Source organism: Sus scrofa, chromosome 18 (assembly GCF_054392235.1).
Source record: "Sus scrofa isolate SSC_HxYL_T2T_F1_AM1 chromosome 18, Sscrofa_HxYL_maternal_Yorkshire_Landrace_v2.0, whole genome shotgun sequence".
NCBI lineage: Eukaryota > Metazoa > Chordata > Mammalia > Artiodactyla > Suidae > Sus > Sus scrofa.
The window spans coordinates 33,398,883-33,424,494 of record NC_139400.1 but is presented as its reverse complement, the minus strand read 5'-3'; the positions used below and the strand labels follow the sequence as shown (position 1 = coordinate 33,424,494).

At 41.8% G+C, this 25,612-nt stretch overlaps 3 protein-coding genes across 35 annotated transcripts in view; all 3 read right to left on the bottom strand.

Annotated features, from left to right (window-relative positions):
- The window catches only part of CADPS2 (calcium dependent secretion activator 2), a 489,830-nt gene that overhangs the window by 313,582 nt on the left and 150,636 nt on the right, over positions 1–25,612 (bottom strand). The window lies entirely within an intron of this gene.
- On the bottom strand, positions 16,037–17,978 carry RNF133 (ring finger protein 133). Its single transcript, XM_005673216.4, has one exon. The coding sequence runs from the start codon at positions 17,628–17,630 to the stop codon at positions 16,494–16,496; it is 1,137 nt and encodes a 378-aa protein (XP_005673273.1). The 5' UTR covers positions 17,631–17,978; the 3' UTR covers positions 16,037–16,493.
- RNF148 (ring finger protein 148) lies at positions 20,014–24,733 on the bottom strand. The gene is made up of 2 exons (XM_085006009.1): positions 24,662–24,733; positions 20,014–21,432 (listed from the first exon to the last, which is right to left on the bottom strand). The coding sequence occupies exon 2, from the start codon at positions 21,094–21,096 to the stop codon at positions 20,185–20,187; it is 912 nt and encodes a 303-aa protein (XP_084862135.1). The 5' UTR covers positions 21,097–21,432; positions 24,662–24,733; the 3' UTR covers positions 20,014–20,184.

Below are 25,612 nucleotides of genomic sequence, written 5' to 3'. Positions count from 1 at the left end.
GGAGCAAAAGTTCAACTTTTTCCCTAACCCATGACACTGAGGTGCTCACAAATGATGACCCTACTATCTGTTTTAAGCTTCCGCAAGAGGGCAAGCAGCATGCGTGGTCCACACAAAGCAGCCTCACTTATCCCAATGTCCAGCATGGCAGCTCCGCTTCCAGGTCCCAAACCCTCTCCTCACCACTTGATTTCTCTCCTTTTCAGACCATTTGTACAAAATATCATTTTCTATCTTTGATCAATGACCAGAAGGCACTGACTCTTGAATATTTTGGTTGACTAACCTACCGAAGTATGGGTTGTGAATTTTACATTAGACACAAGCATGACACATACACACGATGCTTCCTCACTTTACCAGCTGTGGCTCTGTCACAGTTAAAGACTCTTATTTTCCTCTGTTTTTAGGCCAAAACTACTTAAGTCACAGGTATAAGAATAGTGCCTTTAATTTATCTTGATCAAGGAAAATAAAAAATAGTCTTTTATCTAAAAGTGCTATTAACCACCTCCAAACACATGGGGTTGTCTCCGTCTCCTTTCTTGCCCTCATCTAATTGCACTCCTCTCATTGGGCCCTAGAATTCAAGACAAAAGTTATACAATTTTTTTCTAATCTCTGTTACAGCTGTATCTTGTTAAATGGGAACATACGTAGGCTCAGTAGTCAAAGGGAGCAGAGTGCCAGCTGTCAATCTACTGCTTTCCAATGCTGCCTTCCCCTGGCTGCTGGCAGTTTTAGGGGGTGCTGCACAGACACTGGAGGAAAAGGGGCTCTTCTTATACCTGAAGGCACATGGCACCAAGCTCTGTGGCAGCTTCCCTGCAGACCCCAAGGAAGGCTTCACAGAACACCTCCCACCCTGGCAGACTCCTGGTCAGTTCTCCAGGGCAGCACCTCCCTCGGAAGGCAGACCCCCAAGAGTCCTACCGGTGTGGCCCTGAAGGGAACTTCTGCCATCCAGCAGGACACACCCCATCCTCTCCAGTGAGGTCTGGATCCTGGCCCCAGGGATGAAGGGAGTAGGACCTTCTTCTAGGTCTGTTCCTTCCTTGAGTTCTGCGCTCCCTGTACCTGCTCCTCCTCTCTTTAGTTTTCCTTACCTGATACAGCTAATCCCCCATTATTCATGATAAATTTTCCCTGTTCCATTAGCATGTGGTTTCTGTCTCCAATTGCACCCTGAGACAGAATTACTGAAATACGGCGTGGAACACTATTTGTAAGGGAAGATTTGAAATGGAAATAAATAACTTTTAAAAATTTGATAACTGTATAAAACTTGGAACAGCAAGATATTTTTAAATTCACAACATAAATACCTTAAGACTGGCTTCAGAAAAACTTTTAATTACTTGATATCTAATACTAAGTTGGCAGGCATTTCATTTTTTTTTTTTTGTCTTCAGTCAATGCCAAACTCTGCCAAGCAACCAAATAGTATTTTCAAAAGCAAGAGCACTGACGAACTTATATTTTCGGAATCTTAATCTCCCCTATAAAACCATACCTAAAGCCATACTAGCTTGGTCCAAGTGTATGTTATCTAATCTACGTTTACTAAGTGGGAGCAATGTGTCAGGCATTTTGCTAAGTGGTGGAGACACAAAGGCAGATGAGCCAAAGACCCTGCCCTCCAATAGCTGAGAGCAGCTAAAAGAGACGGGATATACAGGAAAACAGAAGAGGGTGAGAGCAGAGACTTACACAAGGGGAGGGAAAGAGAAGGAGTCATTAACTCTGCTGTCTGGGAGGCAAAGCTGGGGAGGAGGGGGGCATGGAACAGATAAGGCACCTGTGGCTTGAGTGAGAGGAAAAGGGAGAAGGAAACGTATTTCAGAAACATAAGAGAGAGAAAAAGGATAGGATCATAGAACTGCATGGCCTTTGAAGGGAAGTGTAAGAATTTTTATACTTCAGGAACATTAAACGTAAGGGTAAAGCGAGCAAAAGTTGTGCCCATCTGACCAGATGGCCAAATGCAATGTGTGCCAAGCAAGGAACATGAGCTCTGCCTCAGGGTCCAGAGTTGACAATGGCCAGGTCACCTAGGTGCCAAACTGCTAAGAAGCCACAAATAACTGGCGGCAGCAGCAAGGGTAGATGCCAATCAACCAGAACAGAGATCGGGATCAGTTATCAGAGACCAGGGAATTAGCAGTAAGGACCTGATGTAGGGCAAACATGTGCTAGAGAGACAGGCTGAGGGGAGAGGGAGCTGGAGATGTCAACATATCACGGAGAGTTAGAGAATGTGTAAAGCCAGGAAAAAAAATGATTCAGAGTTACTGGGACGCCTGACTCCACTAACCAAAAATAATTGAGGAATACAGGTGGAACAATGTGTGTGTGTTATGGTGTGTTTGCAAACAGTGGTGGATACTGGGCAGCACGACCATGGATTATTGGTTTCATTTTGGTAGAGGCCAGCTTTGAAGACCAAGTAGAGTAAAAACGGAGTGAGGAGCAAAACTCCAAGAAACACCTACATTTACAAAGTTGGCAGAAGAACTGGATCCAAGGAAGGCTAGTGGTGTCAGAGACGTAGAAGGAAACGGATGACATGTTAGCAATCAAGAGGGCAGACAGGTGTGGCACAAAGAGAATCAAGAGCCGTCAGAGAAATCCGCTCCCATCAGCAGAGATCCAGCTGTCCCTGCTACAACCAGGTCACCCGTGTCAGAGAAGATTTCGTGGAGGGGTCAAGAGTGGAAGCTGACCTGCAGGGGCGAAGAGGACCAGTTGTGACAAACTTAAGACCCAAATAGAAGCCGTCCTTCTAGCAAGCTTAAATGAAAAGGGCAATGAGAAGAAGGCAAAAAGCTAGATGGCAATGAGGGCGTCAGTAAGGGGAGGCAGCATGAGGTGTGGAGGACAAAACACAGCGATGGCAGGTCACGTCGGAGAGTCACGTCTGGCAGCCTGTGGGAAAGCAAGCTGCTGTGAGGCCAGAACCATGAGCTGGGCTGGAAAGCAGGTTCTTCAGGCCCCGTTGAGCCGCAAGATGTGCAGTTTCGGCAGACAGCTTGACTGGAACTTCATGAGGAACCCCAAGCAGAAACACGCTGCCAAGCTTCTCCAAGATTCCTAATCCTGAAACACTGTGAGATACCCTGTATCTGTTGTTTGAAGCTACTGTGTTCGTGGATAGACTGTTGCACAGTCATAGCCAATAGTCATCCATCCACTTGGTTTACTCTCTTCATGCAGGTGTCAGTACCATCCTTTCCTCAGAGGAAGCCCTGCCCCCTCGCCTCGTTTCATCATCATACTCCCTCATCTTGCTCCATTTCTCTATTGAGCCCATAGCACCCCAGATACGCATTCACTGAGTCTCCCCAGAATATAAGGGTAAGGGCCACCAGAGCAGAGACTCTGTTTCCTAGTGAATCTGGTGCTGAATACAGTGACTACCCACAGTCAGAGCTCAAGAAAGTCTCACTTTTTCCAGCAAACCTATCCGCAAACACTGACTTCTCTACGGCTAAAGAGTTAGACACCTAGACCACAGGTTTCCTAAGATATGGATGTCCGTGGGAGAAGAACCAGGAGATGGAGGAACACCAAAAAATTGGAAGTATACGAAGTCATCACTGTTGACAGGTAGGAACGTTCTCCAGAGGGCAAGAGAGTCTAAGTGAGGGAGGAAGAGCAATGATCTGGAAGCAGGAATGAGTCCTCCTGGCCCGAGATGCAGAGAAAGGCAGGCTCCCGTCACAGGAAGGCTGCGCCTCCTCCCGAACCGGCCACGTCCCAGGTGGTCTGTGTGCAATCGCTTTCTTTTACGGAAACTGTGCGACTGCAATAGTTACTTGCACATTCTATTACTACCTTTTTTTATTACTCACTGGACAGTAAGTTCCATAAAGCCAAAGACTGTTTCATTAACCATCATATGTGCGGCACCTAGTACCAAGGCAAGCACATAGCAGGCACTTAGAAAATGTCCACTGAGAGGATGAGGGAGGAATACATGGTTTGGCTGGTTAAACTAATCATTTCCCCCCATGCAACTGCACAGGGTAATCATTAACCGGTAAGGTACACTGATTTTCAGTGATACACTTACAGAATAGCAGGACATGGACCTTGGCTCTCTGAATGGGAGAAGAAAAGGCATCTCATATGGAAGGAAGAGAGATAAGTGATGTCACAGAGAACTCATTTTGTGAGAAGAATGTGTATATCGTCTCAAGAACATAATACTAATTATTAAACTGTGCTGTTCTTGTAGAAATGACAGTTTAATTTTTCAGTTATTTATGAAACAGTAAAACATCTAGTCTCATAGGTATCAATTTTTTTTTTTTAAGCTATGCTCACGGCATGTGGAAGTTCCCAGGTCGGGGACTGAACCCCCACCCACGGCAGCCACTCAAGCTGCTGCAGGGACAATGCGGGTCTCTAACCCGCTGAGCCACAAAAGAACTATCTTAATCCTGCATCCTTTCACTGTAACAATTATCGAGTTCAAGGCAGGTAAAGTGTGACCACATGCAGAGGCCAGTCCTAGACACCAGTCTCCACGCCAAGGGTACACAGACACCAGCTTTCTGCTCTAGGCCCCAGGATCCTCAGTGAAACTCTGTCTGGAGAACAGAAAACACAGGGCAGCCACAGGAACTTAGTATATCAACACGCCCACCCTTGAGCAGGCCTGCTGTCTCCCTAGAGCTCTTCACCTACTACCACCTTCTTTCATCCCATCACCCTGTGCCTTCTCCACTATCGCGCTCTTTGGCAGATTAAATGTTTAGGTTGGGAAGTTAAGTGACCAGCCCGAGATCACAAAGTTACCAGGAGAACAGAGCCGGGATCCCGGCCTTGGGAATCCAGGAGCAACATCCTTTCATTTCTTCTTCTTTCCCATGTTCCCCCCACCACCGCCACACCCCACTCCTACCAAGCGTTCACCCCTGAGAGAGGTATATTCTGCTGGGTGCTGGCCAACACCCATGGAATTATCAATCCGTGACCTCCTTGGGAAAAGGCCACCGCACACAACCAGTTCAGGCTGGGAGGGAAATGGTGTTAAGAACTGGACATCAGAAAACCTACTGCATGTGCTACATTTTTCCACATTTTAGCGGGTTTGAATTTTTACAGGGGTCCTCTGAGAACCAACAACTGCCACCCTTCCCATTCGCTTGTTCAGCTTACAGAAAATGTTACAGAATGAACTAACGACAAAATTGAAACTGTGTCTGCGAAGGGTAAGTCTGCTCAAATACACTTTTCCACAAAAGCACTTATTGTTCACTTATCACTTCTGATCTGAAACACGCATCATTGATTCTTTGATTCAAAAGGATTGTATCGTGACAAGCAAAACATTATCTGCTTGCCAATCATTGTGGATATTTATGAGATGGTGCCTGGGAGGGCTGCCAGCATGTGTCCAGCCAGGAAAACGTTGAGAAAGTACCAAAGCCCCACTTAGATGCCTTTTTCTCCTTAATGATGCCAAATAAAATATTGTCTAATAATTCTCATAATCTATGCTGTCCATGGAGAAAGTTTTTAACACTATTTTTCTGGTGTTATAGTTCATAATTTTTTGTTAACATTGATGAATTTAATCTTCCTAGATATCAAATAATTCCTAGTTTTCTTATATAAATATCAGTATTTATCAGGTCACTTTTCATGACCAAAGCCAGTCAATGGTACCCTGTTGACACCATGTTGTGTCTAAGTCTCCCTCGACCTCCCTTTCCAGCCTTCACTTCCACTGCTCCCAAGAACCTATTTTCTGCTCTAATAAAGGGAAACACTTGTTTATTAGCCTTCGACATTCTCAAGTTCCTTCCCCCATACCTTATCCATTTGTTTAATAAATACTTATCAAAAATACTACATGCTGTGCAATGTGCTCAGTGCTGGGGATTTACTGGCGAGCAAAATGACATGGGTTTGCTGTCTGCACAGAACTTAGAGTCGGACAAAAAACTACAAAAACTAAAATGACTGCTGCTTGATGACTACTACGGGCAATTTGTGGCTCCATGAGAGTTGTAACAAGGTTTTGAATCTATCTGAGGAAGTCACGGAGGCTTCCCTCGAGGAGATGAATGGCGGTATGAGGACCAAGCGGAGTCAGCTGGGAAGTGAAGGGAGACCAAGGGACAGTGAGGGGGCGTGGGGGCGGGAACAGCCGGTCTCAGCGGGCTCCCATGAAGGGAATGAGGCTACAGTGGTGTGAGAAGAGACCTCAGAAAAGGAACAGGCTTTGTAAGCCCTGGAAAGGTGTCTGGCCTTTATCCCAAGAGCATGGAATGCCATCAAAGCATTGAAGTCAGAGAGTCATATGACAACAACCGCATTTTGAAAACAGCCAAGACGTATTCTAGGGGCTTTATATATGTTAATTCTCAAACACATTAAGAGGGACATCACCACCTACTCTAAGGTAAAGATAAAAGCACAGACTGGTAAAGACATTTGCCCAAGCACATACGACTGTAGAGAAGTGAAAATTTAAGCCCAGACCATTTAAACTCAATGTGATGATTTATCAAGTTACAGCTCATTCAACAAGCCGGAGAGCAAGGAGCAGAGGGAGAATGCACGCCTCTTATTCTGGCCTCCTTTGTGAGGCTTCGTGTGGTGGTGCCATGTCTTCATCCTGTGCCTTCCTAGCACTCCCCACCCTCTGTGAAGATGTGCAACACACCCGCTCCTCACGTGGAGCAAATTCTGTACAGCTTCACCATCTCTCCTCTGCTTAGATGGTAAACTTCATTAGAGCAGCACATCTTTAGAGCCTCTGTAGGGTCTGGTATCATTTGATATCCAAATGTGAAAGGAAATCATGATTTCATCACGGATTGGAAAGTTATTAAATTTGAAAGGTGGTGTTTTCACCAGCGTGGGATGAAGTTTTCACCGATTCAAATGTAAAGAAATGAACATAACAAATAAAGCCACATTTATTCCATATTTTAACAGTAGAAATTGTAGGTACAAGTCACTTCTCTGTAATATAATGTTAACAAATTGTGGGTTACTTTTTTTGTTGTAGTGATTAACGATCTTTCTTGGCAAAAAATAAAAAGATATATCTGACCTTGATGTTTTGTTGTTTTACATTTGTTTGTTTTGACCGATCCATGAATTACAAGGGTTTACAAACCACTGATTTAACCAATCCCATTCCCTTACCAAATGTTAAGAAATTATAATTTAAAACTGATAGCCATCTTAAATAATATAGGTAAGTGATACATCTAGACCTTTATCTGTAAACTTCAGGAAGCAGGTGCTTTCAAAAAACCCTCTGCCTTATAACTTATCTAAATCCCTTATACCTAAAGCCCTTAGAACAAATATCAACCCCCTAAACCACCAAAAACGACTCCTGTTGTCTGAGGTAGGAACTGAAATGAGTTTATATCCCAAAAAAAACCAAAAATGTGGTTTAAAAAGTATGAAACTGTTTAAAAAAAAAAAATGCATCCTATTCCCATCATCAATATTAAAGTTTTTATAAAGCTCCCCCCACCCAATATCAGCTAATGGCAGATCCTTTAGTCTGTCTTTTGCCAGTTCAATGATTAGCTTAAACCTCCCTAAGCCGATGGCAAATTCTCCTTAACCCTGTAACCACAGAACCTGAAACTGAAGAATTTACCAAGCCAATCACTCTGAGCACAAATATAAATGGAGAAGCAAGATCTCTGAGCTCTAGCTGGGCTTTCACTCTGTACAGACTGAAATTCATGGGGGGGAAAGAAAAAAAGATCATGTTCACAGTGGAAAATGGAGCCTAAGTGTCAATCCGTAAAGTCAATTTCTACATGCATACCAAGCGAAAGAAGGCATCACCCTCTCAATCCATCCCCTCATCCTCCCCCAATTTCATTCAGTGTTTCAGGATATTATAGAAAACTCTGGAAGTTCCTGGGTTGGGCTGCCTTGTTCTGCCTATGTGATGAAGGATTTGGGGGGAATTTTTTTGCCTTCATAACATCGAAAATAAAATTTTAAAATGTAGTATATTACGTTTGAAGTCTCATAATATCTAATGCTCTGTAAATCCTTAAAATCATTCATCTTTACTGTGTGGAAGAAAATGTGCTGTTTCCAGCTTTATAAGCTCCCAGCCCCAGCTGTGCATTCCCATTCACTCCCTCTCGCGTCTGCTGTGCTATTCTCCTCCCAGGAAAGAAGGCTCCAAAAATCGAAAGGAAGTCAGCCCTTAGTGCTCACGTGCGACACAAGCTGCGAGACTGGCCTGTTCTGGGTCGGGTTCCTCCCTGGTTGCAAGAGGAATAACACCATGTTTTTCAAACCCAATTGTTTGAGAACCATACGCAATAATACAGGAAAATAAACTTTTAATCAGTGTTTAACCAAGTATGATCCAATGCCAGCATTTGAATTGTAACCTGCCCTTCAACAAGTGCAGAGAGTATGTTTTTATAAACCTGAAGTGACGTGACATTGCCATGACATCCCAATACTTAACTTTAAACCAACATTTTGTTATGAAAATGTCCAAACATACAGAAAAACTGAAAAGTTTGAACAGGTTTGAAAATCAATCATGTAATGAATCCTATTCCTTTATCAAATGTGAAAAGTCATGAAACAGCCAACGATCTCTTTTTGTTCTGACATTTACCTCCTACCTACATTCTACCAATAACTTACTTGTTTTCACATATCTATCTGTCCCTCCATCAGTACAAATTATTTTTGTTACACATTTCATTGTAAGTCAAAATCCAAGATTTTGTATTTGGCAAAATCCAAGATTTTGTATTTTACAAAATCCACAATGGATTGGAAAATAATCAACACTGGTCCTTTGCTACAGATACAGAATCTCAAGAAACTTTTGAGAAGGTAAGTGATGTCCTTATGTTGACACAGAAATTGGGAGAACTTATTTCTGAAAACCAAATCATTATATTTTTCACAACACTATCAGCATATCAGAGAATGAGATGCCCTTTCAGATGCAGGTTTATAAAAGATGAATCTTGAGGACTGCAAGTCATTTACCTCTGATAAGCCAAGAGCCTACAGGCAGACAAAGCTCCAAAATGAAAAAAGAATTCTAGAAAGTAAATCAATCTTAAAAGCAAACATTCTGTTAAATCAGAAAAATGAACCCCAAACCTCTTGAACTACATTTCCCTGGCAAAGAACTCTCAATAAATATTTGTTGAATGAATTCTGTAGTTTATCCCTTGTAGTTATTTGGTTTTCACCAGATGGCCACTATGTGTGGAATACTTTTTTTTTTTTTAATCTCAGAATGTGATTTTTAGGGTGGTGCAAGACTTTGAAAGCATAAATCCAATTACCTTCAGAGTTTGAATTCCCTCACCACCACCACTAAAATGACACCCAAGCCAGAGCCAACTCCTTCAGGAAGGAGTTATTTTTTTCTGGTTTTGGTCGCACCCATGGCATATGGAACTTCCCAGGCCAGGGATCAAACCCAAGAAATAGCTGTGATCTATACCACAGTTGCGGCAATGCTGGACCCTTAACCAGAGATGGGCCAGGAATCAAACCAGCAAAGACACAGAGACAAGCCAGATCATCAACCCACTGCACCACAGCGGGAACTCCCCCAAGTTACATTTTGACCACCTCCTGTGAGCGCTTCCAGTGCCTTTAGCTGGGGTTTTCCTTTCAAGGCCCAATCCTCGTTAAGTCCTCAAAACTTGAATTCCCTACATACTTTCTTCTTTAAAAACTAGCTTTTCAAGCCACCTGTAGTGCAGTGATTAAGACCAGGAGCTATGGAACCAGACCAGGTTCCACAGAGGCTCTGACGCAAACTGGCTGTTTAACTTTGGGCAGCTTACTTGGCCTCCCTAGTTTCCTCATCTAAAGAATGGGGAGACCAATACATGCCTGCCTCGGAGTGACTATTGGAACTCAAGGGGTTTCCACTTGTGAAGTGCATACGTATAATATCACCGTGGTACACAGTAGCTCTTTTTATCACAGCCATCCTCATCATCCCCCTCACAACCAGCAGCTCCGTTCAGGCTAAGCATCGTTGGGAGAAAAAGCCATACAATCTTGTAAATGGGAGTCCTACAGAATCAGGGGATCCAAAGTGGCAACCTTAAGTTTCACATAACAGCAAATTACCACTAATGTAAAAATAGTGGGTGGGCATTCCCGTTGTGGCTCAGTGATAACTAACCCAACTGGTATCCATGAGGATCTGGGTTTGATCCCTGCACTTGCTCAGTGGATTAAGGATCTGGTGTTGCCGGTTGGACATGTGGCTCAGATCCCACATTGCTTGTGGCTGTGGTGTAGGACGGCAGCTGCAGCTCTGATTTGATCCCCTAGCCTGGGAACTTTCATGTGCCCTAAAAAGCAAAAAAAAAAATATAAATGGTGGGTGAATTGTCTTGTTAACAAATCACAAGTACTCACTTTGTATCATCCCTTTTGCTGTACTGTTACATTTACCTCATTTAATTAGTACAGACCAATTTTTTTTTTTTTTTTTTTGCCATACCTGTGGCACATGTAAGTTCCCAGGCTAGGAGCCAACCAAATAAGAGCTGCAGCTGCTGGGCTACACTGCAACCAGAGCATTTCCTTATGAAACTGTTCCTTGCTTCTTCAGTTGAAACCCATTCTTTCATATTTCCAGAAGCCTTTATCAATTCCTCTCCATGAGATGTAACCCTTTATAACTTCATATTTGGATTTCTATCTATTTTTTAATTTTTTGGTCCTTTTAGACCTGCACCCTCGGTACATGGAAGTTCCCAGGCTAGAGGTCCAACTGGAGCTGCAGCTGCTGGCCTACGCCACAGCAATGCCAAATCTGGGAGTCACATCTACAGCCTAGACCACAGCTCATGACATCACCAGACCTTACCCCATGGAGCGGGACCAGGGATTGAATCCAAGTCCTCATGCATACTAGTTGGGTTTGCTACTGCTAAGCCACAATGGGAATTCCTCCACCTATATATTTTCAAGAGATAAAAACAAGTGAATCTGAAAGAATCAGAAGATGAACCTGGGAACTTGATTAATGTAAAGGCTCTTTGGAGCAACAAGCCCTATGGCAGTAGTTCTCAATCCTGTCTGCACACTGGAACCACCTGGGTCCCAGATGCCTAAGGCCCAGCCCAGAGGTCCTGGGTACAGCCTGGGCACTGAGCATTTTAAAAGCTTTCCAGGTGATTCTGATGTGCAACCAAAGCTGCTCTATGGGGAAGACTAAAAAAGATTAATAAAGGAATCTTAAATAGAACTCAGGATTGGATAGAAATCAGTAGAGACAACTCAGGGTAGGCAAATGGTACTGTAGAAAAAAATCTGGAAGACAAGGGCTTCAGTGGCACTTGGCAGAGTAAAACTACAATGGTTTACAACTGGTTCTAGGCTGAGGTGGAGAAGATGAAGCAGGCTGGTTAAGGGAAACTCTGCTTGGAAGGAAAACAAAGGACCAGTGGTGGCAATGAAGTCAAGTGAATTCAGAGGGAATTCTGAAAAAGACGCCAAGTTTTAAAAATGGCAGAACTTGTGCAGCAACAATGGCGTTGCTGACTTAGGAGATGAATGTTACAAATGTAGGGAAATATTCAAATCAGGGTTACCCTGGTCAACAAGGAGAAGGAAATTCCTATTAGCCCAGCAGCTGAAATCAAAGAACGCGGACGCTGGAGGTCTGAATGTAGACTGATGACAGCATAACTGTGGAGGGAGGTGTCATGAACTGTGGGGCAGCTATAAAGAAAACGGGATATTTGGTGGGAAGCTTGTGATGGAACACCTCTAACACGTGTGCCAGGAGCACATCATCTAACTCTATTCCCTGTCTCCACTTGCCCTTCTAAGAAAGTTCTTGCAGTTTAGAAAAACAGGGATGTATTTCAAGCTATTTCTGTATTGGTAACTAATAACCCATATTCCTTATTTTTTCATTATGAGGCATTAAACATTAAAAAAAAATGAAGTACAAAGCCAAATAAATTCTAACACACAAAACCCAGTTGCTCATAGTCAAGGATGGAATGGGAAACACGGAATTGCTGCTAAATTTGACTCCTTCCCAGTCTCGATGTGTGAAGGCCTCCTATCTTTTACTTCAATACTGCTTATAACTCTGATCCTTTCTCCCACCTGATTCCTGCACGCTGCTTCAAAAACCACTGAGTTTTGGAGAAGAAAACATTTGGAGAAAACATTTTGTACCCTAAGCTCAAATACCATTAGAAATGCCAGTCCCTGGCTCACTAAACCTTAGAAATATGTTACTGTAAATATTATGGCATCTCTCTACAGGACAACTGCATGATGATGATTCTACAGCAAGAGACAGGGAACTATCAGTATGGTGTCTTATATGAGGAATTGTACTGTTAAATTCACCAACAGGATCACCCAGTTAGTGGCCAAGTGTCTGAGAATCATTTTTACTACAGTTGGTATTAAATCCAATTTACTCCAGTAATAAAAAAAGATTTTAATTTTTATAAGGAGTATCAAACCCCTACTTAGCGAGGTGGGCAAGGGGAATTATCAGAGAATGCAGAGCTAGACATAAGGAGAAGTGCAAGGAAAATCCATTATGACACTGGTGTTAGAGGCAAAATAATTCACATTATAGCCCCATGCCATTATGGCAAAATACATTTGCATCACTAGGTACAAGAGAAAATGGTGTACCCCACAGAAGAGGTTAAAAATTTATTACAGTGAGTAATACCTAACATTTGACATAGCAGTGCTATTTCCAAGTTCTAGTTATTAAACCCAGAGTAAAAGTGGTTTATTGATCTGTTTACAGCGTTCTAAAGACAAGGATTAAAACTGCTGTTTTGGGCTGACATAAGAAACAGCTTTGGAAAGAATTCAGTCTGCTGCCTGTTACATGGGAGGCACTCAGCAACGTCAGTTCCCAAGGTCACTGATGTGACCTTTCCCTCCCCACCTTAAAAACAGATTCTAACTATCTTTTAGAGAACATTGGTTGAAAATTCTCCAATCAAGACAAGCACACCTTGTTAAACACTTGATGTTCCATTAAAATTATAAAAGCATACATCTGCAAATTTCTTATACACAAGGGCACATCAGGTCCAAGATTGACAATGATGAACAGAGTAGAGAGAAAGAAAGGGGAAAACAAGGAGAGTGCAGAGGAAAGATGGAAAGAACAATGTCAGTGTCACCATGAAGAGCAAACAACAAATTCCTCAAGTGCTAGGTCTACCATCAAACACATAGCCCACATACATTTGCTAAGAGTAAATAGAAGTCTAAGAATCCGAGAACCCTGGGAATGGGGGCTGCCAGCAGCACTCATTCCCACAGCTCCAATGATTCCCTCAGGCCACCAGGGGAAGGCCCTCTAACCAGCCCCTCACAGCTTATTCTGATAGGAATCCTACCAGGAGTGGCTCCCCTGGGGTCCCCAGTGTCCTGTCTCTTCAAGGTCATCTATGGACCCTCACAAAACTCTGCTCTCCTGGGATAAACTCAAAAAGACACTCAACTCTCCCAGACTTCAAGAAATACTACAAAGCCACAGTCATCAACACAGTATGGTACTGGTATCAAAACAGACAGACAGACCAATGGAACAGAATAGAGAACCCAGAAATAAACCCTATGGTCAATTAATCTTTGACAAGGGAGGCAAGAACATAAAATGGGAAAAAGAAAGTCTATTCAGCAAGCATTGCTAGGAAACCTGGACAGCTGCATGCAAAGCAATGAAACTAGAACACACCCTCACACCATGCACAAAAATAAACTCCAAATGGCTGAAAGACTTAAATATATGACAGGACACCATTAAACTCCTAAAAGAAAACATAGGCAAAACACTCTCTGACATCAACATCATGAATATTTTCTCAGGTCAGTCTCCCAAAGCAATAGAAATTAGAGCAAAAATAAACTCATGGGACCTCATCAAACTGAAAAGCTTTTGCACAGCAAAGGAAACCCAAAAGAAAACAAAAAGACAACTTTCAGAATGGGAGAAAATAGTTTCAAATGATGCAACCGACAAGGGCTTAATCTCTAGAATATATAAACAACTTATACAACCCAACAGCAAAAAAGCCAATCAATCAATGGGAAAATGGGCAAAAGACCTGAATAGACATTTCTCCAAAGAAGATATACAGATGGCCAGCAAACACATGAAAAAATGCTCAACATCGCTGATTATAAGAGAAATGCAAATCAAAACTACCATGAGATACCACCTCACACCAGTCAGAATGGCCATCCCTAATATATCCACAAATAACAAGTGCTGGAGGGGGTATGGAGAAAAGGGAACCCTCCTGCACTGCTGGTGGGAATGTCAACTGGTACAGCCACTATGGAGAACAGTTTGGAGATACCTTAGAAATCTAGACATAGAACTTCCATATGACCTGGCAATCCCACTCTTGGGCATCTATCCGGACAAAACTCTACTTAAGAGAGACACATGCACCTGCATGTTCATTGTAGCACTAATCACAATAGCCAGGACATGGAAACAACCCAAATGTCCATCGACAGATGATTGGATTCGGAAGAGGTGGTATATATACACAATGGAATACTACTCAGCCATAAAAAAGAATGACATCATGCATTTGCAGCAACATGGATGGAACTAGAGAATCTCATCCTGAGTGAAATGAGCCAGAAAGACAAAGACAAATACCATATGATATCACTTATAACTGGAATCTAATATCCAGCACAAATGAACATCTCCTCAGAAAAGAAAATCATGGACTTAGAGAAGAGACTTGTGGCTGCCTGATGGGAGGGGGAGGGAGTGGGAGGGATAGGGAGCTTGGGCTTATCAGACACAACTTAGAATAGATATACAAGGAGATCCTGCTGAATAGCATTGAGAATTATGTCTAGATACTCATGTTGCAACAGAAGAAAGGGTGGGGGAAAAATGTAATTGTAATGTATACATGTAAGGATAACTTGATCCCCTTGCTGTACAGTGGGAAAATAAAATAAAAAAAAATTTAAAAAAGACACTCAAAACAGTGCTCCTGCTAAATCCTTCAGTAGCTTTTTTTTTTTTTTTTTTTTTTTTTTGGCTATACTAGCCCTTCAAAGAGTAGCTCTTGGGATTAATTTAACCAAAACACTTGTCCATGGTTGGATATTTTTTTAAAAAGAAAAAAGCCTGTGTGTACCAAGCCAGCCATCACCCTACCTGGCCATGTGCCTAATTTTTGCTGCATCTCAGTTCTCTCTGGCCTTAGAGGAATCTCCTTCCTCCTTGGCATTGTGGAGGTCAGAATCAGCTTCTGCCTGTCTCTGAATTCCAGTATTGTTAGCACTGAGCAACTCACAAAAATCTCTTACTAGAGCTCTCTTCCAGGGCTGCACAAGAATTCACACCCCTCGTCAGCCCTGAGGAGTTCAAAGCTCTTCACTGCAATTATGCATGCTTAATTATAACACTGAATTCTAGAGTAACAATTGTAATTTTCCATTTTGTCAAAGTGATTTGGGATGAAAATTTTCAGGATGGAAGTTCCATTATTTTGGATGATTGGAATAAACTGTCCAGTTTCAGATTAACATATAAGAGTTACATTGTTTAAAAATCCATTTACTCAAATATTTGTGTGTCTAGCACTGTGCTAGATCCTGGGCAATACAGTACACAAAAAAACAAGATGTCATAATAACTTCCACATTGTGGTACTTATCTCCCAAATAATCTGACATATTTACAGTGTTTTATTTAACTGTAGAAAAATGAACTGGGGAATAAGTGGGACACTGAGAAGTAAATACACTGACTAAATGTAGGAATTCGTCATCATTTAAATTTTTCCATATATTATGTAACAACTATGATAAGCAATACTGGGCACTGAAATATCTGCAATTCACTTAAAGAGTGCTAGGAATTTTCCTTTAAAATTTCTATCACTATGCACACACAGATCACATAAGCTGCCCTAATGACTTGAACAGAACTAGTCAAAAGTAATACAGAAGTACAGTAAAATTTTCATGCCAAGAATGAAAACAGCACAATGACTTCAACGTCAGTATATTGTACTATAAATATCAAAAGATAAATTTTATTCTTCCTAGCATATAAAAGGTAATTTACGGTTTTCAAATTTCATTGGTACTTTCTATGTTATAAGGAACATGCAAATATATCAACAATTTTCTTACCAAAATAAAGTCCAATATATAAACAAAAAAATTCGGGGAATAAAGTTTGTCCTTGGTTTAACATTCCTGTGCACATGGAAATAAACATATATACTCAGAGGATTAACCCACACTGACAAAAAGTCAGTTAGCAAAGATGAAAAAAAGGGAAAAAAAAATCCTGCTAGGACTTTTTTCTGTCTCTGAGACTTGACAAAGCATGTAGATTACTGAAGTAACAAAAAAAGGACACAAAAACCACACTTCAGACAGACAAACTGCTTGTCAGTATTTAGGACCTGATTTCACAAACAGGTTTAATCCACTTCCTCGAAGGTCATGCCAGGTTGTCACGGTGGAGGATGAACATCTGCTGATACCGATTCGGCCTGGCCGGCAGTCTGAGAGGCAGGCTGTGCCTCCACCTCCACGTGGGTCACTTTATCCAACCTTCCTGCAGGAGGAGGTTCATTACCAGGGCCTTCCTCACTAGGTGACAAGAGACCAGGCAGTTCACTCGACATTAGGATTTGCAAAGATTCTGTTCCATCTTCAACATCCACTTGAATCCCCAGAGCTTTAAGAATGTCACATTTGCACATGGGGCACGTCCCGTGGGCTAGAACCCAGGGGTCAATGCAATTCTTGTGGAAAAAGTGTTTACAAGTCAGAATACGAACGGTATCATTAGGCTTATAGAGTTCAAAGCAAACCACACAGCTATCGCCATTGGGACCGACCTCGTCGTCTCCCTCTTTCAGGACCCGAAGTTGAAGCTGGCCGAAGGCTTTCTTGAGATCGGTAGTTAACCGCTGCCATCTTCTGCTCTGAATCCTTGCTACCCAAAGTCTTCGAATATGATAAAAGATGAAATATGCTAAAGTAGCAGTTGTGACGATCACAAAAGAGACAAAATAGTGATTCATCCAGATGATGTGTTTTCTTCCCACCTCAATCATGACTGTGACGTGAACTCCCTTCCGAATTAAATGCAAAATCTCCATGCCTTTTAAGTTACCAATCATGACCACAACGATGTCTTCAAAGGTCTGATGAGACATGGGAAAGACCTGATTGCCAGTTCCTGGGAAGTTGTAGATGATGACTCCACTGGCTCCCTTTTCCACGGCCACCTTGATCTTCTGTGTGAAGGTGCAACCTCCCCGTTCAACCAGTGCGAGCCACGTCTCTGAGTTCTTCGGTTTGCTGAAAACGGTACTGGGGTTGCATGCATTTTGTGTTTTTCCCTGTGGCGGCACAATAACTCCCGCCACCGTCTTCAAAGTGGAGCTTCTCCCAAATACTCCGGTCTCTCCCAACTCTGACAACATGCGATTCCCGACATGAAAAGATATGTTCATGTAAGCAGTCCAAACAGCACTGGCTCTGCAACAGTGCTGGCTAAGCAGCCAAAGAAAACTGAATGTCATGAGCCAGGAAGAGGCAACGTTGCTTCTCCAGGTGCCAGTCTTGAGGAGATTCATCATCTCTCTCTCGGCTCAGCGACTGAAGGACCAAACCAACAAAAAGATGTGGCTCCCACATCTGTTGATGATCAATTGAAGATAGTAAAATCAAAAATATCTGGGTGAAAACAAGTTCCACTGTCTTTCAGCATGTTTTTGTAAGAAATTCTTAAAGATGTCTTATGAGTTTCGGATGTTTTATTTTTTGGAGAGAGAAAAACTTTAGATTGAAAAAAAAAATCCCAGTCTCACTACTGTAACTCTAGATACTGCTTACTGTTGGGTGATATGATTATGACATAAAAGACAACACAGCCAATTAGGTAAGAGCTTAGAGCATGCTGCAAATTGACAGGCTTGAGTGTTTCAAATGCTGTTATGGGTGATTTCAGTGTTGTTACAGGATGGATTCGATCCTTGAGCCACATGTAACGTTAGCAGGTATCACATTAGACTAAAACACATAAAGATTATACAACGCATGCATTTAAAAACTTGAAAGGATATGCAAGAAAAGCCATACAACTAACATTTTCCTTCACGATCAGTGAAGCAAATATTCATAACAGAACAGCAAGTTTTAAAACCATGAATGACAAAAATTAGTACCATGATCAGAAATGTGATAGAAGCAGTGAAAAAGGTTTTAACTCACATTTGTTCAGAGTGCAATTTTTTTTCTATCATGTAAACTTTTGAACTGATTTTATTGAATAAAAAAGCTTGCTCAGAAGTTGGTTGGACCCGTTTGGTTTTGATTTGCTTTTTGAAAATAGGGTATATATCCTGTAAATTACCTCACCTCACTTCCCTCTCACATTGACTATACTTAAAGATGACAGCAGTAAAGACAGAAAAGACTAATCTCATTTCTCTGAAGACCTTGACATCTGTTACTAATCTAATGGTACCTTGACGGAAGAAGAGGATGAGTATAGGGGAAAAGATTAAAGACAGCAATATTAGTTTAGCACAATTCACTTTGAACAAAAATGTAGCTATAGATTTTAAAAAGAAAAGCTTCGAGGTCCTCACTTAGACTGAACCACTGACAACAGTGACTGGTCAAGATCAGAGATGCTTTTGTAACAAAATGTTTACCAAAAATCAAGAGAGATGTTCCGTGGAAGACCCCACATACACTGTCAGTTCTGCCTCTATTTTTGCTACACCTAGGCCAATGACACAATGTGACTTCATAGCTGAAGAATGACATATGAACTAACAAATACAGGCAGCCCCTGGTACTGCCACACACTTTCCTGGTGGTATCCTCTCTCAGTGGTTCTTATTCACCAGCTAGGACACCAAAGACAGGGATTTTGACCTTGGAAAGAAATGACCTCTATGCATAGGGTACTGAGACATTTTTGGTTGGGTCTCACCAGGACTATGGGAGTTAGCATATTCTTATGAAACATTAATCAAGAAACAACATGATAACTCAAAATAGGAAAGAGAAAGGGAGAAAAGGTCCCTAACAGGCCCAACAAGTAGTAGCATTAAAAGAAAACACAGATGTGACCCCTACAGCTCACAGGGGTCGATTTTCTTTCCCAAAGCCCGTTAATCTGATTTCATTTCCACATGCTCGCTCTTTAAAAAAGACAGTGTAGTACACAGTGCATTGACTCACAAAGTGCCATTTGGATTAGAAAGCAATGATTTAGCATATTCTCCAGAGATTTTCATCAAAACACCACCCCCCAAATCTTTCAGCCTCTCACTGTTACATAGGTGTTTATCTACCAGGAAAAAAAGGCAGAGGAAAAGTAAGCAAAAAGATACGATTTGGAAAGACAATTGAACAAAATCTCAGTTTTGCCCTAGATCCATATTATCAAAATGCCCCAAATAGAGATATACACCACCTTAAGAGGAGAGCATTTACTTGAGTCAATTCTAGAAGGAAAGTCTGCAACCATAGCTGATCCACTAGGCTACAATTTAAAGGGCTCTGGCAAACAAAAGTGATTTTCTTAAAATACTGTCTAAATGAAGCATATGCTAATTTAAAATATTTTTGGATATATAACCAGAAATAAATAATTATTTAGAACACGTTACCTACAGAGTCAGTAAGCTTTGACAACCAGACTTCCTGGGTATTAATAAAATTAACCTTTGAAAATGAAATCAAGATCAGCCATACCACCCTGAACACACCCAGTCTCATCTGAAATCAAGATCTAAACCTATAATGAAATTTATTGAACAGAGGCCTTATTAGATATCAAATTAAACATATGGAAACAAAGTATAAAAATTACTAAACTTTGAAATATTCTGTGGCATTACCACAATTGCTGCAATTTGAAAATCAAGATTAATTTTGCTTTTAACATATACTACTGTTCTTATTGAGACAAGGGCAAAATGCGTAACAAAACACTAGAGAAACAAGTTCAAAGAGCTGGACATGATACGGAGTTTTATTTTAAAAACACTAATTTCACCCTTTTTAGTACTTGCATAGAGAAGCTACAGTTGAATTTTCTCTCTACATCAAGTGCTAAAAGAGAATTCATCTTAATCTTTGGAAAGACTCAGATCTTCGGGAGATTCTCTGGGTTTCTTAAGGTTTCAGAATGTCACACTTGCACATGGGGCATGTCCTATGGGCTAAAAGCCAGGGGTCGATGCATGCCTTATGGAAAAAGTGTTTGCAAGTTAAAGTACGTACTACATCTTGAGGTTTGTATATGTCAAAGCAAACAACACAACTGTCTTCTTCCGGGTCCAGTTCCTTATCCCCATCTTTGAGCACTCGCAGTGGAAGCTGACCTATAGCTCTCCTCACATCTGCCTTTATGTGTCTTCGCCTCCGGGTGGGAGAACTGGGCACTCTGGGTCTCCAGGCACAGAACAGGAAAAGGTAGGCCACCGTGGCAGCCAGGAAGGTAAACAGAGACATGACGTAATGGCTCAGCCAGGGCATGTGCATTCTCCCCACTTCAATGATGATCGTCACGTAGACTCCTTTCTGAATCAAGTGCAACAGTTCCATGCCTTTCAAGTTGCCTATCATCACCGCCACTGTCTTTTCCGTTCCCTGGTGAGACATGGGAAACACTTTGTTGCCCGTACCTGGGTAGTTATAGATGATCACCCCATTTGCTCCTTTCTCTGCCGCCACGTTGATCTTGTGTGTGAAAGTACAGCCTCCTCGTTCAATGAGGGCCAACCAAGAGTCTGCCCACTCAGGCCTGCTGAAGTTGGTCATAGGATTACAAGCATTCTGATTCCATCCTTCAGGAAGTACCACCACACCAGACACCCTTTCCAGAGGAGAGTGATTCCCGAACACGCCACTCTCTCCTAATTCTGATATAATCCGAGTTCCCACCTGAAACGTTATATTCAGGTGGGCTGTCCAAATGGCTTTCCCCTTTGAGACAGGAAGGCTAAGTAGCAGAAAGATGTTGAGCCTCAACAGTCCAGATGAAAGAGATCTATGGATTGAAGGAGTAATTCTAAGTAGGTTCATTCCTCCATTTGCCTAGTAACTGACAAACACGAAGAACACCACAACAGCCGTTGTAAAAGAAAAGAAGCTTGCTTCAAGGGTTGGCAGTAGATAATTAAAGCAGGTAAATGGAAAAAGTCTGCATGAATCAAAGATATCTTCCTCCTCCTGGCATTTTTATTTAGAATAACATTTGTTATTAGTACAATGTGATTTCAAGAAAACTGTGGCTTCCTAGTGGGGAAATTGTGACATCAGAGGTATTTAAGCCAATCCAAGAGTTTATATTAGTGCACTGCATACTGAAATCCTATTGGCCAAAGAGCTAGGCAGCAGTGACTCATGCTAAATACCAATCTGAATAAAGGTATAAAGCAAAAAAATGAAGAAAAAAAAGAAAAGGGTAAGAGTTAAAAAACAAACAAACAAAAAACCACCACCTTGAGCTTCTTTCCTGGTTCTGGATAGGCTGAAAAGCTGCCTAAAGACTCCTATACTCATTTTTCTCCTGTCTATAAGGTAAAGCAGAAATCATTCACGTGTGACTGCAAGTACCTGGAGAATCACTAGTTCTCAGGTATCATTCTGTGCCACCCAATGTGCCATTCTGAGGGAAGGAAGAACAAGTCCTTCCCACCGGCTTCCAATATTAAATGCTTACCCCAGGCCTAAAGATTCAACGTGAGGGTAATTAATATAAACCTATATTGTCCATCCTGCCAGGCAAATTCGACTTTATTCACTAAAATCACTACTGAGAATCTACTATGGGCTCGGCAAATGCTAAGCATGGGTCACACATTGAAGAAACACAAATCTACTTTGTGGAAATTATCTGGTGAAGACAGATTAATTTTTTTGGCCATGCCTGTAGTATACAGAAGTTCCAGGGCCAGGGATTGAACCTGCGCCACAGCAATGACCCAAGCTGCTTCAGTAACAACCGATCCTTAACCTGCTTGCCACAAGGGCACTCCCTGATGAGGGCAGCTTTTAAAAACACATACGTGTAACTCCCAGTTGTGATAAGGGTTCTGCAAGTAAAAACACAGAGGATCAAAAGAAAGAGTAAAGGTAAAAGGGACGCAAACTGTGATTGGAGGCTCCAGGGCACTGCTAAGAAAGTAATACTTAGTCTGAGACTTGAGAGATAAATCAGAATTAGCCAAGCAAAGAATAAGCTCAGAAGATCTCAGGGGAATCAGCAGTTTCAAGACCCTAAGATGAGAAGGCAAGTTACAGGATCTGAAGGCACCTGAGTTTGGCAAAGCCAAAGAGGCAAAAATTAAGAGTGATGAAGGAGGTAAGGCTAACAGCAGTCAGAGGTTCAGGGTCACAAACCTTAGACTATGGGAGTTCTTGTTGTGGCTCGGCGGGTAATGAACCCCAACTGGCATCCATGAGGACACAGGCTGGATCCCTGACCTCGCTCAGTGGGTTAGGGATCCAGTGTTGCTGTGGCTGTGGTGTAGGCTAGCAGCTGTAGCTCTGATTTGACCCCTACCCTGGGAACCTCCATATGTCAAGGGTGCGACCCTAAAAGAGACAAAAAAAAAAAAAAAACAAAAAAAACAACCTTAGACTAAAGGATTCCCAAAGAAGAAACACACTGAAAGGCTTCAATCTGGGGATCGTGACTTAAGTGTTTCAAAGTGTTCACTTTTTCAAAAGTGCACTTTCGCTGCCTTAAGTGGAAAGTAAACAGAAAGAAGAGGAGAATAAAGCGATGAGGGTGTTCTGGGCAAAAACTGGCTCGGACTTCCGAAATCGCCGTAAAGATGTGGAGACAGACAAATCAAGTGACTTTAAAGGCACATTAACAGAGGAAGTAACTAGAAAGGTGGTGGTAGGCAGGGCAAAGGATGACCACAGCTATCACAAGTCACTACACCATTTTACTGTTGCAAACTATAGCAACCTTTCTGCTTTAAAGATGCCTTAATGCTTGCTTAGAGTTTAAGCAGTAACTGTATTTTAGCTCAAAACATCTCAAATCTAAAGAGTCTTCATAGAGCTGAAGAGACCAATTTGAAAAACTCACTCATGTATTGCTCTATCAGGTGAAGTGGTTAAGGCGATGGTAGTTAGGACCTGCCTTCTCTCTTCTGCCTGAATCTTAGGACAAACGTCCTTATATGAAACAATACTTTGTCTCTGACATAGTGGTTCCCAGGTAGGGGATAATTTTGCCTAGGGGTCTTTGGCTATTTCTGGAGCCACTTCTGACTGGTGCAACACTACTGTCATCTACTAGTTCCTGGCCAGGGATACAACTAAACATTCTAAAATCCATGTAACGGCCCTATGCAAGCAATTATCTGACCCAAAGTGTCAGTAACAACAGCCCTGGGAGAGAGGAACCGTCCCCAAATTCATTTGTCCCCGACAAATCAGGTCTCTTATTATGACACTTATAATTGGCAATATTGTAATCCATCAAGGAGGATTCCTCAACCCATATCCATTTACCGTCTTCCCTGAAATAAATGCAGCCAGCAGATGCCTGCCCCAGTGATCTATTAGCCTATGAAGCCTGATTAAAAACTATTTATCACGGCCAAATCCAAGAGCCTTTTATGCTGGGGCCAGAGTAGCTGAATGGCAAAGAAGGGAAGTGGGGGAGACTGGATGACTGATGTTACTCTAATCTGGGCCTTTCAAACCATTTATTCAATACACAGACTTCCTTTCTTTTTAATAGCCAAGTACTAAGGAGGTTTTGGTTGCTGCAAACACCAACCAAAAGCGACTGAAATATACTAAGGTTGGTGGATCCCCCTGGTTCAAAATCCCTGCCCACTCCTTCCACCTTGCCACACCACCTCTCTAGGTACCACAGGTTGATCTTCCTCTTTGATAGACTCACTTCATTATCCCCCAAAGTGGCTACCGTCGTTCCAGGTATCAATAGGCAGAAGGGCAAGGGCAGACCACCTTCAGAAGCACAGAGACACTTTTCTTTTCTGGAAACCTACTAAACTTGCCTCAATGTCACCATGGTTAGCAGTAGATATCCATGCTTAATGGACCCACCAGAAATCACAATTGGTTCAGGTTAACCACAATTTATCCTACACCTTCCCCAATGGAGTACATGGCAAGAGGGGATGTGAAGGTCATCAGTGCCCTGCCACCAAAGGAAAAAGGTATGAGCAGAAAGGTGAGCAAGTACATGAAGTTCCTGAGGCTTCCCAAAGGAATGCTATTTAAATAACCATTAGCCACAATAAACATGTAATATTCACTCTATACAAGGTGGTGATAGGAGCCAGAGCCTGTTACCAGGGACACAGCATGGCCTTGTTCTCAGGGGTCATCATCTAGGCAGGAGAAGAGTTATACACCAATTAGCTATGTGCCTTTCTATTTCCTAACTGCTGGGTTCCTATTAAAATTCAAGGTTATAATTGCCGTTAATGGGGGGGGGATAAATCAGCCTCTCTATTCCTTTGCTATTCAGCAACCTCTGTTGAGAATGCTCAAACATCCAGAACTCTCTATTTGATAAGAACAACAGCTCAATACATTCACACAGAATTGCCTAGGTAAGATCTCTAGGACTACCAGAGAGACTTCAATATGTTACCTCACAAGTCCCTGTATTCAGGGCTATGATACTATTAGAGATCTCTAGGAACCCACAAAACACTCTGGATTTGCATTTCATCCTGAGAACAGCTGTATAGGGTTTCTGTGAGTAATGAAAGGCATCATAATGGGAGTTGGCAGGGACAGAACACTGACTCCTAAGTAGCTGCCTAAGAACCACAAAAAAAGTAATGCTCACGGCAAGTATTTTCTGAACTATCTTTACTTTTAAAGAATTTTAAAGATAAAACTTACTTGAAAATGTTACTGTATTTGATTGCAAATTGGTAAGACCTTGTAAAAATTTCTCCCATATGTTAATCACTACTCTCACATGGTCTCCTGGATACACCCAATAAAAAATTATTTCCCATAAACAAACATACTTTTCCCTCTTACTATTTCTGAACCCAGGAAAGAGTTCTGAACATGCTAAAATGGAATACGGTCAATTTAAAGACTAATACATAAGCTTTTTGAATTACCAACAGACTATACTATAATGGGGGCAGGTACAGACGTATAAAAGTCACAACATTCGCTCAGGCTCTTCATTCATTATTCTTTACATTAATAAATATAATAACTTTCTACATCACCAAAAGTTCTGATAACTCCATGTACTACGGGGGAAAAAAAAAAAAAAGCCAGACAGACATTTTAAATCACCATATCACTAGCCGTGACTTCCTCATTATGGAAGCCAAGATTCCTATTCCACTCTATTTGTCCAGAGTAGAGATAACACGGATGCATGAGGAAAAGGCAACTTGTAGAAGTGTTCCAGAAGTCCAAAGCTCTGAAAATCCAGTGTAACATTAAAGAAGAGGAATTTCCACTGACATTTCTCCAAACACCTAACAGTGCCTGGCTCAAAAGAGCATGTTTAAATGAATGATTAACATGGCCAGGCTTACTACACTTGGGCGAACACTTTCCACTGCTTTAG

Excerpts from the sequence above, each read along its gene's own strand:
- RNF133 (XM_005673216.4), bottom strand. The coding sequence starts at position 17,630 with ATGATGAATCTCCTCAAGACTGGCACCTGGAGAAGCAACGTTGCCTCT.
- RNF148 (XM_085006009.1), bottom strand. The coding sequence starts at position 21,096 with ATGAACCTACTTAGAATTACTCCTTCAATCCATAGATCTCTTTCATCT.